This window comes from Natator depressus, chromosome 6 (assembly GCF_965152275.1).
Source record: "Natator depressus isolate rNatDep1 chromosome 6, rNatDep2.hap1, whole genome shotgun sequence".
NCBI classification, from domain to species: Eukaryota; Metazoa; Chordata; order Testudines; family Cheloniidae; genus Natator; species Natator depressus.
Genome location: NC_134239.1, coordinates 3,169,913 through 3,188,225, shown reverse-complemented (window position 1 = coordinate 3,188,225; position 18,313 = coordinate 3,169,913). Strand labels below are relative to the sequence as shown.

The 18,313-nt window shown below is 58.9% G+C and overlaps 1 protein-coding gene and 1 pseudogene across 2 annotated transcripts; one reads left to right on the top strand and one right to left on the bottom strand.

Annotated features, from left to right (window-relative positions):
* Positions 1–1,750: 1,750 nt before the first annotated feature.
* Positions 1,751–14,386, top strand: LOC141988489 (perforin-1-like; annotated as a pseudogene).
* STX4 (syntaxin 4) lies at positions 10,618–18,174 on the bottom strand. 2 transcript variants are annotated; one of them, XM_074954288.1, is made up of 11 exons: positions 17,367–17,469; positions 16,625–16,735; positions 16,328–16,427; positions 15,426–15,500; positions 15,215–15,285; positions 15,002–15,110; positions 13,480–13,556; positions 13,229–13,366; positions 12,771–12,881; positions 12,344–12,481; positions 10,618–12,222 (listed from the first exon to the last, which is right to left on the bottom strand). In XM_074954288.1, exons 2-10 carry the CDS (start codon positions 16,697–16,699, stop codon positions 12,398–12,400), a joined length of 840 nt encoding a protein of 279 aa, XP_074810389.1. In that variant the 5' UTR covers positions 16,700–16,735; positions 17,367–17,469; the 3' UTR covers positions 10,618–12,222; positions 12,344–12,397. The 2 variants fall into 2 exon arrangements, with proteins under 2 accessions (XP_074810389.1, XP_074810387.1); XM_074954286.1 differs by lacking the exon at positions 17,367–17,469 and adding an exon at positions 18,029–18,174 and having other exon boundaries at positions 10,619–12,222.
* Positions 18,175–18,313: the final 139 nt, after the last annotated feature.

Below are 18,313 nucleotides of genomic sequence, written 5' to 3'. Positions count from 1 at the left end.
TCGCAAGGTCCGTCGATGGTCCCTGTAACAACAACCTCACTCTCCCATTAACTGGTTAAACCAGTAACACCCAGGGAATCTGAGTCCCACCCCCTCTGCATGCAAACCATTGAAAAACCCAGAAAATTCCCCACTTTGTCAGACCAGGCATTGGGGTGCCTGCAACTGGATTCTTGTAAATTAAGGTTCTCTCTGTTTCTCTTCTTTTGGGGAGGATCAGAGACCAAACAGCCCCTCTCTAGTGAGGGACCCCATCGCACCGGCCATGCCCAGATCTGGTGCTTCATCCTTCTCCTCCTCCTCCTCCTTCTCCTGGGGGGTCTTCCCCGAGTGCTACACCAGCAAGGCTGAGGTGTGCGATGAGAACGTGGCCTCTCTGCCTGCCTACAGCCTGGTGGGGGAGGCCATCAACGTGACCATGCTGGGTGGACCCCAGCCTGTGGGGCAGCCTGAAGAGTCCCTGGAACCTGTGCCAGAACCTGCCCCAGCGAAGCCAGCAGCAGAGGCTGCCGCTGGCCATGGTGGACTGGAGGGTCCACAGCTGGTGCAACCGGACCTCAGCAGCTCGGTGGAAGACTCAGCCATGGACCCGGCCCAGGCAATGGGGTCGGATGTGAACAATGACTGGAAGTTGGAGCTGGATCTGTCGGATGAGTCCCCATTCCTGGCCTGGGCGTTCCCGATCCTGGCTCACCAGCTACGCCTACCTGAAGGAGCACAGGCCAAGTTCATATTCGTGCACCATGAGGTGTCCTGTGTGTATGACAGGTGAGAATCCCCTGCAGCACCCCCTGCTGGCCCCCTGCAGCACGGCATCCTCTACCGAGCCCCCCGTCCTTCTTTCTGGAGAACAGCAACCCCTAATGCTGCACTAGGGCTATGGGGCCAGGAGGCACCACAAGGGGAGAGCACCCACCACAGAGCCCCTGCCCCAGGGAATCCGGGGGAGGTCTCTCTTTGGCTCCTAATTCCTCTTTCTTTTCCCTCTGGGAAGGTTAAGGGACCCCAAAGCCCCCGGCTGCCACCCCACTTCACCCAGGCCCTGCATCTCCTGCCACCCAGCTACCACTCATCCATGTACCGGCCCTTCCAGGCCATGTAGGGCACCCACTATGTAAGGCAGGCTGCCCCGGTGGGCAGGGGCCTTGGGGGAGGGTGGAGAGTGGCGAGGGGCATGTGTGCAGGCCTTGGGGAGGGGGCAGAGTGGGGGCGGGAAGAGATTATATGAGGGCAGGGATTGGGGGAGTGGGGCAAAGGAGGGGGTGGCTGCTGTCACTTTATCTACTCGGCACGGCAGTGGCAGTCCTGGTGGTCACTGTAGCATCCCTGCCCCACCTCCTCACCCAGTGCTTGGACCCCACACGGCCTAGGAAACCATGACAGCTGGGGTCTGCAGAGCTCTGTGCCAGCCTGGGTGGGCAGCGGGCTTCCCCCAGCCCTGGGATCAGCGGGGTGGGCAGGGGAGTGGATTGGACTTTCCCCAGTCCCAGCTTCAGAGGAGAGACGGGAAGGGTGGGGACTTAGTCCCCAGGAACGGTGCGCATCGGGGGTCTGCCCAGCCACTGGGGGGGCAGGGGGCTCACCCGGGGGTGGTGGGAGAGGTGTGAGGTCAGGGTATGCCTTTGCCCAGACTGGAAGAGGCAGGAAAGAGGGGCCTAAGGAGAGGGGGTGCAGTGGGGGTGGGGCCTCAGGGAAGGGGGAGGAGCACCCCCAGCGAAAACTAGAAGCCAGCGCCTATGACTGGATTTATATGTCGTAAGGCAAACCCAGGTGACCAGAGTCCTCTTTAGGAACTGGGAATACTCCAGCTTCTGGCACAGACAAGGTAAGTCCTGTTTTGTTATTGCAAAACATTTGAAAATGTAGAAGAGAAACCCTGAGATCTTGAGGGGGTGAGCGGGGAGATCCTCCTCCAGGATCTGACCCCACTCCTCAAGTTGGTGTCCGGGTGCAGAGGGGCTGAGGAGGGTAAAAGAAGTCCCTCAGCCACCGCACTAGCCCCTGATCCCCTCCTTGACCCCCATTCTACCCCAAGTGCCCCTCTCCCATTTCCACCCCTACTCCTTCTTGCCCCCCAGCTCCCCTCACTCTGCCCAATGAATAATTCCTTCCTGACCGCCAGATCCCAGCACAAGCCTGGCGGCAGGGAGAGGGTATGGACACTGTTACCACTCACGAAAGAGATCTTGGAGTCATTGTGGACAGTTCCCTGAACTCATCCACTCACTGTGCAGCGGCAGTGAAAAAAGCGAAGAGAATGCGAGGAATCATTAAGAAAGGGATCGATAACAGGACAGAAAATATCATCTTGCCTCTGTATAAATCCATGGTACGCCCACATCTTGAATACTGCGTGCAGCTGTGATCGCCCCATCTCAAAAAAGAGATATTGGAATTGGAAAAGGTTTGGAAAAGGGCAACAAAAAGGATTAGGGGTATGGAATGGCTTCCGTAGGAGAAGAGATTAACGAGACTGGGACTTTTCAGCTTGAAAAGAGACGGCTAAGGGGAGATGTGCTTGAGATCTACACCATCATGACAGGTGTAGAGAAAGTAGATAAGGAAGTGTTGTTTACGACTTCTCATCACACAAGAACTAGGGGTCACCAAACAAAATTAAGAGGGGGGCTCAGGTCGCCCACAGATCTTGGCCTGTCCAGAGGGGGCGAGGGAGGGACGAGGGAGGGGCTCAGACCCCCCCCCCGTGACTAAACCCTGCCACTCGCCCTGCCCCCTTGTCTCCCTTCCCGGTGTCCTGCCCCTCCCCACACCCTGTCCTGAGAGCAGAGAGGGGCAGGAGGTAACACACATCTCCAGAGGGGACCCAGCACCCACCAATGCTGGCTCCCCAGGAAGTCCTCAGCTTTCAGAAGAACCCAAGAGTCTTGGCTTCCAGGCCCTGTGACTGGTGTCTCACGGCGGCGGGGGGAGAACCCGAGATTGCTCAATCAGGGCAAACTGCAAAGGATGGAGCAGACGATCCCCAAAACTGGTGGTTTTTCTAATACTTAGAGTCACCAAGCCAGCAACAAAACAGCTTCCGCAAGAACTGACTGGTTACTCAGAAGCCAGAAGAGTTCCCTTAAAAAAAACCAGCCTTGGGCTCCAAGCCAGACAGCCAAGTCAAATATGATAAGGATTACTGAAAATCTTACTCATCATATAAACATACTGGTGAAATTCCCCACCCGGTCAGTGACTATTTCAGCTCTTACCCAAGTGCACGCTTACAACCAACCCTTGTCAACTAAACTAAACGTTATTACAAAAGAAAAGAGAGAGTATTGGTTAAAAGATCATTATCCATACAGCTAGGAATAGAGTTCTTAGGTCAGTTTCATAGTAAAGATGGTGAGCTGCAGAACGGCAAAGAGTCCTTTTCCCAATCGGTTCATCAGGTTATAGTCCCAAGACAGCCAATGGCCAATATCAGCGTGATCCAGACGGGAGCCGGAGACCTCAGTCTGGCGACTCAAACTTCCCCCATGAAGCTTAAGCAGATCTGAGATGGCAGGATCAGGGCCCAAGAGTTCTTTTATAGTTCGTGGCTTTGAAGTAAAACCTTCTCTTTCCAAAGGACCACCGGTAATTAGCTGCATGGATTAACATTATGTAACTGCCCACCTCCCATCATTTACAAGTAATTAACTGCACGCCTAAAAGAGGGTGAAGACAGCGATGTTCCTACATTTACAGTTAACATCTCCTTTGGATCTCTGAATTTACAGAATATAGTGACAGGCAGGAACCGTTTGGTTACATTGTCAACCTATAACAGCATATATGGAAACACACACAAAACACAATCATTATCTCCTAATATGTCTCCAAAGGTTGAATATGGGCTAGTTAGTCTGCTAGTGTTTAACCCCTCTTGGCCCCGTGTCCCCCACCCCCCTTCTAACCCCTAGATCCCACTCCCCTCTCTGAGCCAGGGATAGAATCCAGGCATCCTGGCTCCCAGCCCGCACCCCCCCACACACCCCCGATCTAACCACTAGACCCAATTCCCCTCCCAGACCAAAGGAAAGAACCCAGGAGTCCAGGCTCCCAGCTCCCACCAGCATCCCCTGCTCTAACCACTAGATCCCGCTCCACTCCCAGAGCCAGGGAAAGCACCCAGATGTCCAGACTCAGAACCCACTCCCCTCCCAGAGCTGGGGAGAGAACCCAGGAGTCCTGGCTCCCAGCCCCCCTGCTCTAACCACTAGACCCCGCTCCCCTCCCTGAGCCAGGGATAGAATCCAGGAGTCCTGGCTTCCTGGCGCCCCTCTCTAGCCTGACTGACCCCACTCCAGATTTACAATTGGATCACTGATGTCAGGATCTGGCCCTTCCCCCCAGACAGTCCCCCCACACTTTCCCTTCTCCCCCGATCCTCCTGGATTCGTTCGGGGGGGGGGGATTTCGCTGTAGGCGGGGCTCCCTCTTTCTGCCTGTCCCGCCTCCCAGTTGATGAACCCAGAGAGCTCAGGAGAGCTCAGCTTCCTGCACTATGATCCAGCTGACATCTGCATCAGGGTGGCCCCTGGAAATGCCACCGCTCCAGCCCAGCTGCCGTGATCCCCACACGGTAGCCCTGTGCTTTGCTGCAGACAGGAAATCCATGGGGCAGGGGAGCCTGGGGGAGGTGCTGGGAAGCAGCAATCGGGGTAGCTGTGGGGACATCACCGTACCCCAGGACCCACGCCAATGCTCCCCAGAGCTCTCTGGGTGGCTGTTCCCCTGCTGCCCTGCCCCAGAGGGGCTGCATCTCAGTGCCAGGTGAAGGAGCCTGGCACATACAGCGATTTAGGAGGTAAGACATGAAGGGAATTGAGGACACTCGTGTGGGTGCGTTTCTCTTCCTGCAGGAGGGAATGGGGCTGTGCATATTTCAGCAAGGTCACCCTACTTCCTGTAGCTCACGTGGGGGATTCAGTTCCCGGCACAATGAGGCGAGATTCATCTTGGGGGTGGGGTGGGAAGCAGGGGTGGGCACAGGTGCGTATCTGCGCAGCTCTCTATTACATGGAATGAGAACTATTCACCCATGTGTCTCAGGTCCCCTACTACAGACAACTAAACCAACTGCCCCCTACTGGTCAGACTCAGAACTGCCAGGTTGTATGTGTCCTAGTCCCTGTACTGCTCACATCCAGCAGCAACTCTCCTTCAGAATCGGCGGGCAATGCGGTAGGCAGGCTATAGCACAGGTTGTTGGAGAGCTCTTCTCTCAGATTCAGGGAGGGTCGTAGCAGCTTGCAGGCTTCTGGGATGCTGTTAGGATGTGTTGTGCCTGTGGAACTGCCTGCCACTTGATTGTCATTAATGAATCCTCTCTCTGTTTTTCTCCCTCCAGGGAGGCTCAGAGTCCAAAAGCCGCTCCCAGGTGCGGGGCACCATCGCACCGGCCATGGCGAGACCAAGTGCCTTCATCCCTTTGCTCCTCCTCTTCCTTCTCCCTGGAGTCTCCCCCAACTGCTACACAGGCACAGCTGAGGAGTGCGATGAGCCCATGGACTTCGTGCCCGCGCACAGCTTGGTGGGGGAGGGCATCGACGTGACCACGCTGGAGTGGACGGGGGCCAATCTGGTGGACACCAGTCTGTGGCGCCGTCCAAATGGCACCTGCACCCTATGCGAGAACCGGCTGCAGGGGAGACAGCACCAGAGGCTGCCGCTGGCCGTGGTGGACTGGAGGGTCCACATCTCGTGCAGCTGGGACCTCAGCAGCTCAGTGGAAGAGTCAGCCGCAGCAGTGGGCCGGGCACTGGCGTTGGATGTGAACAATGACTGGATGTCAGAGCTGGAGTTGCTAGAGGAGTCCCATGGCCCGGCCTTGGGGGGGTCCAAATCCCAGCTCACCAGCTACGCTTACCAGAAGGAGCTGCAGGACAAGTACATGTTCGTGCGCCACGAGATGCCCTGTGTGTATTACAGGTGAGAATCCCCCACCCCGCCCTGCTCCCTGCAGCCCAGCGCCCCCTACTGCTGCAGTGGGGTAATGGGGTAGCACTGACTGAAAGAGGACAGCGCCTCCTACTGTGCCCCCACCTGCCAGGGAAGCCAGGGAGTGAGCACTGGGGAAGTGGGGCCAGTTTGTTCAGGGGGAAGATGCAGGAGGTCTCTGGTTGGCTCCTAACTCCTCTCTCTTTCCCTTCTGGGCAGGCTGAGTCTCGCTCAAGACCCCCCACTGATGCCCCGGTTCTTCTGGACCCTGAGAAGTCTCCCACCCGGCTACAACTCATCCATATACTGGCCCTTCCTGGCCAAGTATGGTACCCACTATGTGAGGCAGGCAGACCTGGGGGGGCAGGTGCGGCAGCTGACGGCCGTCCAGACCTGCCGGGCAGTGCTGGACGGGCTGACAGCCACCGAAATCAAGGCGCGCCTGGGCTCCCAGTTCTTGCAAGACCTGGGCTTGAGCCCGCTCTCCTCCAGCGCCCAGTCCAGCAACGAGAGCAGCCAGGGCTGGGGGAGCTCCCAGGTGCCTTACATGGAGAAGCGCATCCAGGTGACAGGTGGCAACAGCGACTCCAACCAGCTCTTTTCCACCGAGCAAAATGCCAGCTCCTTCTTGACCTGGATGGAGAGCCTCAGAGCCAGCCCCGACCTGGTCTCCTACTCTCTGATGCCCATCCACGCCCTGGTGAGACCGGGCGACCCCAGGCGGGAGGCGCTGAAGCAGGCAGTGAAGGAGTACGTGGCTGAGCAGGGGCACAGGAAGAGTTGCCCTTGTAGCTGCCCAAAAGGGGGCCAGGCCGACACCTTGGACCCCTGCAAATGCTACTGCTCCGGCAACCCCCTCACCAACTCCATGTGCTGTTCACTTAAGCGGGGCATGGCCCGGCTGAAGGTCCATGTGCTGTGGGGCACAGACCTGTGGGGAGACACCGTGACCGACACCGACGCCTACGTCAAGTTCTTCTTCCAAGGCCAGCAGCTGCAGACGGGCCAAGTTAAGGAAGATAACCACCCCATCTGGAGAGAAGACCTGGACTTCGGGCCAGTGACGCTGCCAGAGCTGCCCAAACTGGAAATGGAGGTGTGGGACGAGGACGTATTGAAGGACGACCTCCTGGGAAGGTGCTACACCTACCTCAAGGTCGGCAAGAATGTCAAGCTCACCTGCAACCTTGAACACGGCCACTTCAAATTCTCCTACACACTGGAGTGCGGGCCCAATCTGGGGGGCAACAACTGCCATGAATACGTGCCTGTGAGAGGCAAGAACTGAGGAGTCCTGGCTCCCAGCCCCCACTGTTCTAACCCAGTAGCCTCCACTCCCCTCCCACAGCTGGGGATAGAACCCAGGAGTCCTGGCTCCCAGCCCCCGCTGTTCTAACCCTCCAGCCCCCATTCCCTTCCCAGAGCTGGGGTCCAAAACCAGGGGTCCCAGCTCCAAGTCTCATGAGAAAAAAAAAGGGCCTGAAACAAGCCCAACCCATCTCAGAGGGAGAGTTGTGTGTGTATTTGTGTGTGTGTGTGGACGGGGGCGGGGGGGGGGTTATACAAATTCCATTATCTTTTTTTCAGTAGTTCTAGTTCTTTGCTGCCTACAACAGGAAGTTACACATTAAAAACAATAAGCGCTCACGGACTTCCCTTGTTAAGGAAAGAGGTCACCCTCTCGCTCGCCCCCCGCCGCGGGCTCCGGTGCCTCGTGGTGGGACGTTCCCGCATGGCACCGTTGAAGCATCTTCCGGCGCGGGATGCAGCGAGAGGGCAGGATTTTCTTCACTGAGAGGGAGCGGGGGCAAATTCTGACGACGGGCATGAGTCACCGAAACCGTGCCGACCACCGGTTTTATAGCGCGACTTTGGTAGGGTGAGCAGATGTCCCGATTTTATAGGGACAGGCCCAAGAGTCGGGGCTCTGTCTTATAAAGTAACCCCCCGCCTCCGTCCCGATTTTTCGCATTTGCTCTCGGGTCATCCTACGCTTTGTGCCGAAGTCTCTTCGTACACAAAGGAAAGAAAGCTACCTCCAAATAAAACAAGCCCCAAACCACCACCACCCCCGGCCGTCGCTCTCAAAAAATGTAAGCAACCTTTAAAAAAAAAAAAAAAAAAGACCAATTCCACTTATTATAGGGCAGTGGTTCTCAAACTTTTGTCCTGGTGACCCCTTTCACACTGCTAGCCTCTGAGTGCGACCCCCCCCCCTTATACATTAAAAACACTTTCTTTAGGTTGAACGCTATTATAAACGCTGGAGGCAAAGCAGGGTTTGGGGTGGAGGCTGACAGCTCGCGACCCCCCCGTAATATCCTCACGCCCCTCTGAGGGGTCCCGACCCCCGGTTTGAGAACCCCTGTGATAGGTGGACTTGCCCGCCTCTGGCGCCCCCTGCTGCCGCCTCTGGGGAACGCCCTCCCCTGGCCTTCTGGGGCCCCTGCTCACCGCTGCCGCCCTGAGGGGCTGGGAAGCTCCCGACCAGGCTTAGCCCTCGTAAAGCATCAAACTAGGGGTCGCAGCCTTGGGTGCTGCTGACATTCGAGCTCATTGCACCAGCGCCCTCTGGGCCCTCTCCTTGCAACCCCTCCCAGTTCCCCTACATGCCCAGGGCTCTGCGTGACCCCCATTCTCCCTCCCCCTAGGCTAGGGCTCTGAGTGCCCCCCATTCCCCTCACCCCGCCATGCCAAGGGCTCTGATTTGGGATTGAGCCGGAGCCAGCAGGGGTGGCAACATCGCCTGGGTCCCTCCATCTGGCCTGATCCCAGCTCAGCTCCTAGACCAAGACAACGAAGGCCCAAGGACGTCGTGGTGGAGCCCCGGAGATGGGGCCACTGGCTCCCCTCTGTCCACCCAGCTCCCTTCATCCCCGCCCCCAGTGCTCCTCAAAGGGGGGCGGTGGCCAGAATACCCCTCCCCTCCCGCTTTTGTCCACCAATCAGGATCGGTTCCGACCCGCCGCTTTCGGTCCATTCGTTCCCACTCTCCTGGGGGATGCTGGATCTCCGAGCCAGGCGGCGCTGCAGCCCCAAGAGATGCCTGGGCAGATACGGGGAAGGGGGGCAAAGCAGCACCCCCTCCCTGCCGCGCCCAAGGGCTGCGGGGGCAGGGTTCAGCACTCCCTGTCTGGCTTCAGCCGGGGGACTTCAGGGGTGGGCTTCAGCCCCCCTCTCCTGATTCAGCCAGCGTCTCTGCCGGCGGGCATCAATCCCCCCACCGCTGCGCAGTTCCAGGGGTGGTCTTAACCCTTCTCCTTGGGCCTTGGGGCTCTGGCAGTGGGCTCCATGCTTCAGCCCCTGCCTCCCCCCCCAGCTATGGGGCTCTGGGCTTCGCCCCCTCCCCCCAGATCCAGCCATAGGGCTCTGGATTTCAGCAGAGCCAACCTTACTGGGTGCCATGATCAAGGTGATCCTGGGGTGCAAGAGCATAGAAGGGAGCTCACGGCCAGTGCGAGAGGCGGGGGGGGGGGCACCAGGCCCGGGGCGATCCGTGAGGGAGGCAGCAAGGGCCAAGGGCACCAAAATACAGCTGTACGTTATTTTTATTATTGAGTCTGCAAAAAAGACCCTACATAAATAAATGACAATGATTCGGACGTGTATCTGTGCTCACTTATTTGTTTTCCCTACAGTTAATTAACAATTATACAAAAAAAAAGGGGGGGGGGGTCAGAGCGGCTTCCAGCAAACGTTGGTGTCGGCACTTTGAGGCCAAAGGTCCATCGAGACCAGGGTCCTGTCCTCCGACAGTGGCCAGTGTCAGGTGCCTCAGAGGAAATGAACAGAACAGGGAATCACCCAGTGATCCATCCCCTGTTGCCCATTCGCAGCTGCTGGCAAATAGAGGCTAGGGACACCACCCCTGCCAATAGCCATGGGTGGACCTATTCTCCATGAATTTATCTAGTTCTTTTTTGAACCCTGTTATGGTCTTGGAGCTCACAACATCCTGTGGCAAGGAGTTCCACAGGTCGACTGTGCGTTGTGTGAAGAAATACTTCCTTTTGTTTTAAACCTGCTGCCTGTTAATTTCATTTGGTGACCCCTAGTTCTTGTGTGATGAGGAGTAAACACTTCCTTATCTACTTTCTCCACACCAGTCATGATTGTATAGACCTCAATCATATCTCCCCTTAGCCGTCTCTTTTCCAAGCTAAAACGGCCCAGTCTTATTAATCTCTCCTCCTACGGAAGCCGTTCCATACCCCTAATCCTTTTTGTTGCCTTTTTCCGAACCTTTTCCAATTCCAATATCTCTTTTTTGAGATGGGGCGACCACAGCCGCACGCAGTATTCAAGATGTGGGCCTACCATGGATTTATACAGAGGCAAGACGACATTTTCTGTCCTATTATCGATCCCTTTCTTAATGATTCCCAGCATTCTCTTTGCTTGTTTGACTGCTGCTGCACGTCGAGTGCATGTTTCCGGTTACTTCAGTGACCCCGGTGTACTCCCCAGGCACGGAGATGCTTCCACCTCTGGGGAGGGGCAGCTGGGGAAGAGGCGCAGGGTGACGTCGCGCCAGGAGGGCTCGCCGGGCGCTGAGAGGCGGCCGCTTCTGGGGCAGGGCAGCAGGGGAACCATCTTTGCACGCCGCCAGGCACTTGCGCCGATCGCACGAGAATCAAACTTTTTGCCACCCACGGGACGTTTTTCACATGATTTATCATTTTTATTACAAAATACAAGTCAGGCCTCATTACATTCAGTCACCAAGGCAACAGGGAAAGGTCACTCCATATTGCAGCTGAGAGGTTAAGAATTAAAACAAAGACCTAGGGCAAGAACCCAGTCGTCCTGATCCTCTGCCTGGTTAGTGGGGAGAGCTAAAATCTGGCTCATGCCCCAGTCAGTCAGACCCAGCTTGGCAGGGGGGGGCAAGTGGAGGGGCAAGGAGGTCAGAGACCCTTCTCCGGCTTCCCGTGGGTGGTTGGGTCAGTTGACACCCCCGCCCCATCCACAGGGATCAGGGGGTGGTGTAGGCCAGGGAAGAGAGGGGGCAGCCCAGGCCTGGGGGTGAGGGCCCCCACTTGGTATGCCGCAGGCAGTGTCAAAGGCCATGCTAAGGCTGGGGGCTGATGGAGAGTGTGATGGAGGAGAGGAGCCAAGGAGAGCAGTAGAGCAGGTGCTGATGGGAGTGGGGCAAAAGCATGGGCAGGGGGGTGCAGGGCAAAGGTGCCAGGCAGTGGGCCATGTGGAATGGCGCCCCTCCTGCCAGTCAGCTGGGGGATAGAGAGGGTCAACTGAGGCGGGAGTGGGTTTGAATGGGATCATGATTAAATACTGAGCCCCAGTGGGTTAAGGCACAAGAGACATGGGGAGGGTGGCCTCCCCTCAGACCTGGGGATAGAACCCAGGAGTCCTGGCTCGCTGGGGGGGACAGGATGCCCACCCCAGAAAAGCCACCATGCTGCATTGGCACTTACCTCACTGGCAGTGTGAACAGAGACCGGCCCCACCCTGCCCCCTAGAGGGAACCTCCCGTTAAGGCAGTGATGGGGCATTGTGAGCAGGGAAGGTCGGAGGGCACACCCCACCCCCCTGGCAAACAGCAGCCCATGGGCCTAGGATGCCCCAATACCCTCACTGGGGCATGGAGTCCCCCACCCTAAGGAGGGGAGTTGGGGAGAGCAGCAGGTACACAGGAAGTGGCACCATTTGAGACAGGAAGTGGGCACACCTGGAGAGGGGGGCGGGGCACGGACCATACCACAGAGAGCAGGCCCGCCAGAGACAGGACGCTGACACCAGAGCGGAGGGGCCGGAGCACGAAAAGGAAGTTGGCGTTACCATAACAGGAAGTAGAGACTGAGAGCAAGAGGCAGGGCCCACAGGAAGCCGATTTTCCCCAAACAGGAAGTAGATACTGGCAGGAGGGGCGAAGAGACAAGAAGTGGGCTTGGCCGGGTAGAGGTGGGCTTAGAGGAAGTTGACTTGCTTAGTGCATGAAGTTAATGCTAGTGTGAGGGGCTTTGCCACGCAAAGTGGCATTGCCCAAAACAGGAAGAAGCTCAAAGGGGAGGGACAAGGAGGACGAACCGTCAGACCAAAATGCCACAAATTCACAGACCTCGGAAAATCAGAGGCTCTTCAGGGTGGATCTCACCCCTACTCCAAAGGCAAGAGATACGAGGAGTCCATAGAAACCGTTCTGGACAGGAAGGGGCTGGCTTGTGCTTAAAGATCAGGATTTGAACCCGGCATTCGCTCCGGCCATCAGTGCATAAACCTCCCAGCAGGGGGCAGTGGTTCCGCTGGAAGACGGGGCCGCGCTCACGAATCCTGAAAGGCAGAGAATATAGCTGGGGTTAGAAACACAATATGGGCCCACCCAGCCCCAGCATCCCCCTCCATCTACAGCAGTGGTGTGTGCTGAGGGGTGATTACGCCCCATGGTACTTACCAGCAAGCCCCAGCCCCACAGCAAGGGGAGAGGGGGCGGAAACCGGACGCAGGTCTAGCCGGTGGCGATGGCCACTCCAATGATAACCACAACGATGACCACGGTGACCGAGAGGCAGATGATGATCATGACCTTCTTCTACCAAGCCCCGCACAGAAAGGGAAAGTGTTAGCGGGCGGGGGACTGAACCCAGGACTCCTGGCTTCCCACCTTCTGCTGCTTAACCCACTAGACCCCACTCCCCTCCCAGAGCTGGGGATAGGACCCAGAAGTCCTGACTCCCAATCAACAGTGAGGTGTACAGAAAGCGGGATGCGGGTCCTTTCTCCTCGAGCGGCATTGGTTCTGATCCGATTGCTAAGCTGGGGGCCGGGGGGGTAAGACTGGTTTGCTCAGTGGGGTGGGAAGGGAACATCAGGGGACCCACCTTGCGGGCTTTCTGCTGGTTCTCCCTGGCCGAGGTGAGATGTTGGTGTCCCTTATGGACGTAGTTCTCCGAGTCCAGGATGTTCTTCTCAATCCGGTTGATCATCTCCCCCTACAGCCCAAGGGAGAAGGAGGTGGTTGTGATACCCTCAGCCGGTCCAGGATTCGGGGAACAGGGAACAAGGGTGAGAGACGGGGGACTATGAGGCGGGAGAGCTGAAACGGAGGGGAGATGGATAGGAAGCGGCCCTTCCCCACACAGGAAGTGGCCATTGGCAGTGGGGGGCGGGAATGGGCAGGGCACACAGGAAGTGGCCCTGCCTAAAACAGGAAGCGGATATTGGCTAGAGCGGGCAAGTGGAAGTGGTGGCTGGCGGGAGAGGGCGGGCCCGCGGGAAGGAGCCAGCTGCCCAGAAGAGCAAAGCTGTGCCCCTGGGGGGGTTCTGGGCCCCCCCATACCTGCAGCTCCACCTCGATGGCGAGGTAGGTGAACATGTCATGCAGCTCCTGGATGCTGCGCTCCAGCTTGAGGATCTCGTCATGCCGGGTCTCTATCTCGTTCAGCGCCTGCTTGGTCACACGCGTGTCCTTCATGATCTGGGAGGGGAGGGAGGGGGTCAATAGCCTGGCCTGGCCAGACCCTGCCCCCCCCCCATCATTCTCCCACACACACACACACACACACACACACCCCCATCCCTGGCACTCACGTTAGAGACAAACACCTCCGTCTGGCCGCTCTCCAGCATCTGCTCCAGCTCTTCGTCCGACACCACGCCGCCGCCAGCTGCCAGGAGAGTAAGGGACTGGGTCCGCTCCCTTCCGTACCCACTGGACCCCACTCCCCCCCCTCACAGCAATGGATAGAACCCAGGAGTCCTGACTCCCAGCCTGCCACACCCATCCTAACCCACTAGACTTCACTGCCCTCCCAGAACCAGGGATCGAACCCAGGAGTCCCGACCCGGGTCTAGTGATGCAACCCTACCCGTAAGCCCAATATCGAGAGATTTGGTCAAAATCGGTGCCCTTTCACCTTGGGACAGTACTGTAGTGCTCTTGCGCCATTGACAGAATGGATAAAGACACCGACGGCTTGTGATCTCCTTGTTCTTCTCCTTGTTAAGCTGCCCTTGGAAGCTCAGATCCTTGGGAGTTAAGCCCCAAACAAATTACACGTGGAAACGTGAGCGTATCTGGCGATCTTAGGGCAAACGGAGCTGAAAAATCAGCCCGGACAGTTCCGAGATTTCCCCCAAACACACCCAGCCAGAAGAGGCACCATCCTCAGCTCTCAGCACGTCGAACTCCCACACGGCAGGGCCCGACGAACACGACTCCACCCCGAGCAGGGCGCAGCGTAGGGTCGTTGGGGTTTGAAAAGGACACTTGTTTGAAAAGATCCGCGCTGAGCAAGGTCCTGGCCGGGTCAATGGCTGGATGGGAGACCTCTGTCAACAGACCCCACACCCTTCCCAGGGCCGGGGAGAGAACCCAGGAGTCCCGACTCCCAGCCTCCCTCCCCCATTTCCAGGGCTCTCACCCACCAGACCCCACTGCCCTCTAGAATCCGGGGATAGAACCCAGCAATCCTGGCTCCCAGCCCCCCTGCTCTAACCCTGGCCTCCCCAAGGACATTGGAACAGGTTTATCGTCCACTGATTCCCCTGCATGGATTTGACCCATGAATTCCAGCCCCACAGCGCAGACCCCTGCTGCTCTAGCTCCAGGGGTCACCTCCCTTAACAGGTAGCAGCTTTACAGCCTCTGTACACAGCTGAAGGGGGAATGCCATTGGCTAGTAGCAGTGGCTGGTTGTTATCCTCACTGCAGACCTAAAGGAGGTGCTCCATTAGCAATAGGCCATTAGCCCATATCGATGAGCCACTAAAGGGGCACGTTCACTCGACAGGTTACATCCCAGGGCCCTCCCTAGGGACTAGGGGCAGGACCGTCTGGCCAATGTAGAATCCCAGTCGGGGATCTGCTCCGTCAGAGGGGCAGGACCCATGGCTCTGCACTGTCAGAAGGGCAGGACCCCTTGACCAGTCCAGAACCCCAGCCAAGGACAAGGACCATCAAAGGGGCAGGACCCCTTGGCCAACCCAGAGTCCAGGTTGATGTTCTGGACTGACGGTGAGGCGCGATACACGGCTCTAGACATCGTAGGGGCAGGATCCGGGGGGGGATGGAGGGAAAGGCCCCAGGCTAGGCCCAGAGGCCGGCACTTACTGATCTGCAGCTGGCGGTGGATTCGCTCCACATTGCGGTCCCGGTACTGCGACTGGATGGTGTTGCACTTGTTGATCAGCTCCAGGAACTGCTGGGACAGGATGCCGTGCTGGGAACGGGGAGGAGAGGGGGGTTAATCGCAGCTCCTGGGCCCAGACCCCGCCCCCCACCAGCACCCGCCCCCCACCAGCACCCTCTTCACAGGCCCCTCACCTGGGTTCTCTTCATCCGGTTGTTGATGGCATTTCTGTTCTCGTCCTCCTCGCCCTTCTTGGGCTCAATGGCTGGAGAGAGACTGGAGTTGATGGAGAGAACCCAGGAATCCGGGTTTCCAGCCCTGCCCCCACCCCACCTCCACTCCCCTCCCAGAGCTGGGGACAGAACCCAGGAGTCCGGGCTCCCAGCCCCCCAATTTCACACTCACTTTTCAGGCGGCGCCGAATGTCTTTGGCCAGGTCCTTGATCTCCTCACGCAGTCTCTGCAGATCTCGCTTCATGTCTGGGGCAGATTAGGGGGTGGTGTCAGATGTCAGCCGAGCCCCCCACCCTCCCAGGGACAATCCCAACCCCAGACTTTTAAGGGGTCCCAAAGATAAGCCTAGATCCATCCACTCCTGTGGGGAAGTTCAAGAGCCCTCCTCCCCAGGACTGATCTAGGCAAAGCCCTCCACTCCCCAATACTACCCAAAGAGCCCCCCTTCGCCTGCCCCACATATTCCCCCCCCCGACCGCCCCACATATTCCACCCACCAAACTGCTCCCCACACACCAACTATACCCTTTCCAGACCTTCCCTTACATCGCCTCATGTTCCCACCCCAGATTCCCCATGCCTGCAGATCGCCCCATAAGCCTGGTCACATGCCCCTCCACATCTCCCTTTGTGTTCCCCTCTTACAAATTTCCCCAAACCCCCTTTCCCATCCTCCCCAACCCACCCTTCCAGTTCCCCTCATCCCCCTGCCTCTTCCCCCTCCACTCTCCCAGACCCCCACAATACCCCACCTCACCTCCAGCTTCCTAACCCTACCCCACACTTCCTCCTGAAAGCCCTCCCTTCCCAACACTACCCCGTACTCCTCCCTGGCACCCCTCCAGCCTCCATACACATAAACCCCTTGCCCCAACCCAGACCACCCACACCCTGCAGGGAACCCACAAACCATGCCCCTCCCCCCCAACCCAACCCTGCCACGGGGACCCAGAATTTGGCACAGGCCATGCATGATGCCATGTTACAAGCCACATTGGGACAGGGGGCGCATTGTGTCAGTGCTGGAAGGATTCCTGCCCCCCAGCCCTGCACCCCGCCCCCCCCAAGCTTACTGTCCTCCGGCAGCGGGGTGGCCAGAATCGTGGTCTGATGCTTTTCCAGATCCTTCACCTTCCCCTCCAGGGTCTTCAGCGCCTCGCGGATCTCCTGGGCCTGCGGAAGCGGAAAACAGACAGAGATGAGACCACCCTGCAACCCGGAGCAGCCAGTCCCCAGCCCTGGGGCTGGATCAGAGCCAGCGCCCCCTAGAGGGGAAAGGCCCCATGTCCCGTTCCCCACCACTCTGGGCCAGCCACGCCCCCACTCTGGGACTGGAGTTGGCGCCCTCTGGAGGGCAGAGGCTGTGTTACCGTCTGGAAAAACTCGTCCAGTGGCTCCCCTTCCTCCTGGAACTTGGCCGATCCTGGCTTCACGACCAGGACCATCCTCTCGGCCCCCTCATCGTCTGAGCTCCCGTCATCCTGCGGGGAGGGGGAGGTCAGGCACTGGACACGGAGCCCCGCTCTGCAGCCAGCTCCATCCTTCACACCTCACCCATCCTCCTCTGCTCCCCCTTCCCGCCCAGGCTGCTCCCCCGCCCCCCATCTCCTTCTTCCTGCCCCAGCCCCTATCCACGCCCCACCCTGACCCCTGCCCTTCCGCCCACCCCCCCAACCCGATGCCCAACACTTTCCACCCTCCCCCACTATACGTGCCCCACTCCAGCCCCCGCCACCCACTCTGCCCCTCTTCCCTGGGCATGCTTTGGCCCTGATCTCCCGGCCCCATATCTGTGCCCTTTCCCCAACCTTCTTTCTGGTCCCCCCATTCCCTCGCCCCCACACCAATCCTCATGCCATCAATTCACTGGCTCCAGGTCCTTGTCCTGGCCCCACTGGGCCCAGCCTGGCACCATCCCCCACCCCACCCCATCTAACCCCAGCTACGCGAAATCCATTAACGCAGCAGCTGGGGAGCTCAGTAGGGAGCGCTCTCCCCTTGCAATCGGCGCTGGCTCCCCAGCTCTGCCGCAGATGCTCTGTGTGATTGGACACGGGACTGCATCTCTGGGCCTCAGTTTCCCCATGTGTAAAATGGGGAGAATGATCCTGCCTTTGTCTGCTCGGACCATGAGCTTTTCAGGGTGGGGACTACCTCTCCCCATGTCAGCGCAGAAGGCCAGATACCAGGGTGAGGGGCATGGACAGAGGGAGATGGGGCTGGGGAAAGAGCGGAGGTGGGAGGGACCTCCCTGGGCACAACAGCCCGGGGGGAGGGAATCAGAGGGGGGAGAACAGCCATGGGGGAGGGGACAGGAGAGGGGAACAGCCTAGGGGGAGGGGGGAAGACCCTGGGGGTGAATGGGGGGGAGCAGTGGGGGGAACATCCCGGGGGGAGGGAGCCAGAGAGGGGAACAGCCTGAGGGGAGGGGGGAAGAGCCTGGGGGTGAATGAGGGAGCAGTGGGGGGGGGGGAGGACTCCCAGGGGGAACAACCCAGGACAGGGGGGAGCAGAGGGGGGGAGGGGGCTCACGGGGGGCGGGGGGAACAGCCCAGGGGACAGGGGGGGAGGGAGTTCCCTAGGGGGAACAGCCCGGGGGGGGGGGAAGCAGAGAGGGGAACAGCCTGGGGGGAGGGGGAAGAGCCCAAGGGTGAATGGGGGGAGCAAAGGGGGGGCGACGCCTGGGGGGGAACAGCCCGGGGGAGAGTGGGAGGAGCAGAGGGGGGAGGGGGCTCCCTAGGGGGAACAGCCACGGGGCGGGGGGGGGCTCTCACCTCTCTGAGTTCCTGCGTTCGATCCCTCATGGTCTCTCCCAGCCGTAGGGGCCCCCCCACCCCTTCAGCCCGCCCGATATGGAACTCTCCCGCCTCGCTCTGCCCATGCGCAGGGCGAGCGCCACCGGAAGAGTAGGAATCCCGCGCCGGAAGTAACTCCGCCCCGAGAGGAAGTTGCCCCGAAGCGTGTCTGGCCCCGGCAATGCAGGGGCGGCGGGAGGGCCGGAAGTCGCTGACCCCCAGGAGGCAAGGGCCGCGACCGGAAGTGGGGTCGCCCCGACAGGA